Below are 3,972 nucleotides of genomic sequence, written 5' to 3'. Positions count from 1 at the left end.
GGGGGGGGGGGGGGGGAGGGGGAGGGGGAGGCGAAAAGTCGAATATTAGCCAACAGATTATTTTCTGAGGAAAAGATAAATGGTTGTTTCTAATGTGCTTAAAGCGAGACAGACATTGCAAAAACTGTGGAATGTGTAGTTTCTGATGTAGTGACATGATGTGTTCCACCAGCCATTCTAGAGGGTAGTTTGAGAAGTCTGAAGAAAGTACAGGGCAATTCCTTAACAAATAAGGATAAGAGAATAGTAAACTTAAGGGCAAGTGGAAGAAACCACCTCCAAAGTATGGTGGTTGTAACAATTGCACCTCTAAACTTTCAAGTGTAAAAGTTACCCTCAAACTCTAAAAAAATGAACAAAAAAAACGAACCCCTGAACTTCAAAATGGTAAAACTAAACCAAATTATTTTAAATGTAAAAATTGCATCCATTTTGCTCTATTTCTATCTTACATCTCCTCCTCTCTACTTTCTTTTTCATCATGATTGTTGAATTTAACCTTTTCTTAAACACATTTTACATTTCAGCTTTAGTAATCTTAACATCCCTCTTCCAGATTTGCTTCAAAGTATTGTAAATGTAAACATTGCATCTATTTTACTCTATTTCTTACTCATATCTCCTCTTCTCCCTCTTGTTTTTTTGACTTTCCAAGGACTTGTACTTTTCCACCCTTTTCCAACATTTGATGAGTCTTGTCAAAAGGTGAGGAAGCACATAGGACTAGTTATTGGGAAAAATGAAGATACGGACCTATTTAGTGATGACCGGTTGTCATTTTAGGGTATCTGCAACATAATTTTGAACTTTATTATTTGTAAGATTTTGTGTAATCTTTGTACGTGAACTGTTGTTTTTCTTTAATAGTTAATCCTTAATTTTCCCTATCTCATACTTGAGGGATCTTATACACAAATTGTGGTTTCACCTCGCAAAAGCTCTCACCTTTTTTGTGCCTCTAGCTTAAGTCCTAACTTCATGCCCTCCAAAACACTAGCCAGGAGGGGCAAAGGAAAAAATTGCATTAACAGCACTAGAAAGCCAATGGTTAGAGGCCATGTCAACTAACATTTAATTCCCAATTTCAATATAATCCTCTTCTTTAAAAGTTCTCCCCCAAAATACACTTTGCAGATGTGGGAATGGTTAACCTACAACCACCATTACTCGAGGATAAGTTTTCCATTCTTACAATGCTTCCCTCTTAGAACTTTAATAACTAAACTACTAGGAATCTTGATCAAGTTCCAACCTCGCTTAGTTAGCATGCTTGGATGAAAATAGAGACGCCTCAAAAACCAGGAATTGAAACACATTGCAGAAGTTCATTGCCACAGCTTGAATGGAAGTTTAAAACTCCAATCTCGAACACTTATATGTGTTTAAACCAATAAATACCAACATAGAATCAAATTATTTACTGGAAAAACTGCATCCGACCAAAAGGATTCAAATACGAAAATCTATTTAGTCAAATAAGGAGTTTGCAATCGTGATTGTTTCTTCGATCCTAGATTATACAGAATTCCCAAAAAAAAAAACATTTAAATATATGCTGTTCCCCATAGATAGATCTGAGCGAAAAATAAAACAAGTATACGATTTAATCCCATCGATCAAAAGAAAATAGAAAAAATTGAACAAAACTTAGGGCTTTTAAACAGGAAAGAGTACCAATTCCACCGATGATACACGATGCAGTCACCACAGGCTCTTGAACTACGAACATCTTCAGCTTCTCCATGACCGGCATCTTCTCGAAACTTCCGTCTGATTCGCTTCCTGAACTGAACAACCTTCGTGGTATGATCCTTCAAAGTCCAGAGCTAATGCGTGAAACTCCGCTCTTCTTCAATGACCCGGACAAGAAAACGGGTACTTGACCTCTGTTATGGATTCAAACTTACTCGAACCCGACCCGATTTAACATATTTGAAGTATATATTCTCCCATATTTCACCCCGCGATTTTTGTACTAAAAAAATTGTTAAATTATTTTATTTTAATACTAAATTTGTTAAAATAAATACATATAAAAATATTATTAAAAGAATACAGATTTAATAATGAAAAATAAAATTGGAATGGAAGGTTCAATCTTTATTGATATTCACAAGTTTAAATAAAATACAAGATATCAACTAATACCTACCCAAGAAAAAGAGAAAAATATTAACGGATTAATTTTGACATTATTTTCTTTTTAGTGAAGTTATCGAGTCTTGTGCATATATTTTTTTTTCTTCTATTTCCTCTTCAACGGGTCAATTCGGGGCGAGATGCTCTCATGGGGCATCTCTCCAGCTCAAGTTCTTTCTTGGGTCATGGAGCTAGCCGGGATTTGCCATCTTAGTACATGCAAACGTTTGCGAAGAGCAGTCAAGTGTACAGTTATTTACGGAACATATGTTCTTTTTAGTGAGGTTATCGAGTCTTGTGCTTGCATTTTTTTCTTCTATTTCCTCTTCAACAGGTCAATTCGGGGCGAGATGCTCTCATGGGGCATCTCTCCAGCTCAAGTTCCTTCTTGGGTCATGAAGCTAGCCGGGATTTGCCATCTTAGTACATGCAAATGTTTGCAAAGAGCAGTCAAGTGTACAGTTATTTACGGAACATATCCATCAAGCTCATGCCTTCTATCAATAATCTCAGATCACATAATCATATGTTTGCTAAATGTTGCTTCTCCATGAAGATCATTGGTTGTTCTTGTAACGGCCCAAGCCCACCGCTAGTAAATATTGTGCTCTTTACGCTTTTAAAATGCATCTGTTATAAAAAAAAAATATTTTGTTCTTCTCTCCAATCAATATGAGATTTCACAGTTCTGTATGCTTGTTAACGTTTATTTCGTTTTGACTCGTGGGTTGACCTTAGAGATCGTAATGTAAATTGTTGATTTATTTTGTTTTTTTTTTTTTAAAAAAAAAGAGTAAATAAATAAATAAATAAAGGAGAGGGTGGAGATGATATAATTATATGATAATTGAGGTGTGAGGGATTTGACATTTACGTGTTGTTGCTTTCTCTGTTTGTTTTTGTTTTGTTTAGAGAACACACAATTTTCAAGAAGAAAGTGAAAGAAAAGCGTTGAAATCTGTAGCTTGTCTCGTCCTCTCCCTTTGTCACCTCCCCCTCTCTCTCTCCACTTCTTCCGGGCGTCTTCATTTTAGGGTTTCTCCCCTTTTAGCCTCCTCGTCCTTGTTTCCGTGCTCCATTATGTTATAACCTTTCGTGCCCATTGCCCCCGTTGACCCGTTACTTTAATTTTACCTCAACAACAAGGATTCGAGTCTTTTTCCTCTTGGTCGATCATATATATAACAGCTCAAACTCATCTTTAGCATATATTGTTTGCTTTGACGCGTTACGTATCACCGTCAGTCTCATGATTTTAAAACGCGTTTATTATGGAAAAGTTTCCACACCCTTATAACGAATGTTTCGTTCCCCTTCTTCAACCGATGTAGGATCTCACAATTCACCCATCTAGGACTCATTGTCTGCTTTTTGCCCCGGTGTCTGGCTCTAATTCCGTTTGTAGCAGCCCAAACCCAGCATATATGGTCTACTTTTGCTCGTTATGTATCGTTGTCAGCCTCACCGTTTTAAACATACCCATTACAGAGAGGTTTCCACACTCTTATAAAGAATTATTCATTTCCCGTCTCACTCGACGTGGGATGGTATAATATATGTCAACTGCTATTGAGTTATACTCATTATAACATAACATTTTCTATTAATCATAGTTAAAAGTTCGAAATAAAAGAGAGAAGAAACTCGTCTTTTCTCATTCTATTTTCAACCCGTGCAACTTCTGTTCTTCGTTTAAGGGTTTCTTCCCATTTTAGCCTCACCGTTCTTGTTTATCCTTTCGATCATATTACAAGTCCAGTATCTAAATTATTAGAATTGTGCCCTCCTAGTACCCGTTAACTAATCATTACAAAAAAAAAAAAAAAAAAAAAT

General features: G+C 36.2%; 1 protein-coding gene and 1 long non-coding RNA gene across 3 annotated transcripts in view; one reads left to right on the top strand and one right to left on the bottom strand.

The window, feature by feature from the left end:
- LOC111460833 overlaps positions 1-1,845 on the bottom strand; it is a 4,389-nt gene extending 2,544 nt beyond the window's left edge. Inside the window, exon 1 of one of the 2 annotated variants that reach the window (XM_023104161.1) lies at positions 1,675-1,845. In XM_023104161.1, coding sequence (XP_022959929.1) covers positions 1,675-1,753 — 79 coding nt within the window. In that variant the 5' untranslated portion in view covers positions 1,754-1,845. The remainder of the gene's footprint in view (positions 1-1,674) is intronic. The other variant, XM_023104160.1, reaches the window with a different exon arrangement.
- The window catches only part of LOC111460836, a 16,743-nt gene that overhangs the window by 854 nt on the left and 11,917 nt on the right, over positions 1-3,972 (top strand). The window lies entirely within an intron of this gene.

Source organism: Cucurbita moschata, unplaced genomic scaffold, assembly GCF_002738365.1.
Source record: "Cucurbita moschata cultivar Rifu unplaced genomic scaffold, Cmos_1.0 Cmo_Scf00024, whole genome shotgun sequence".
In the NCBI taxonomy this organism is placed as follows: domain Eukaryota; kingdom Viridiplantae; phylum Streptophyta; class Magnoliopsida; order Cucurbitales; family Cucurbitaceae; genus Cucurbita; species Cucurbita moschata.
Note: the sequence above shows the minus strand (reverse complement) of the source record. Positions and strands in the feature narration are given on the sequence as shown.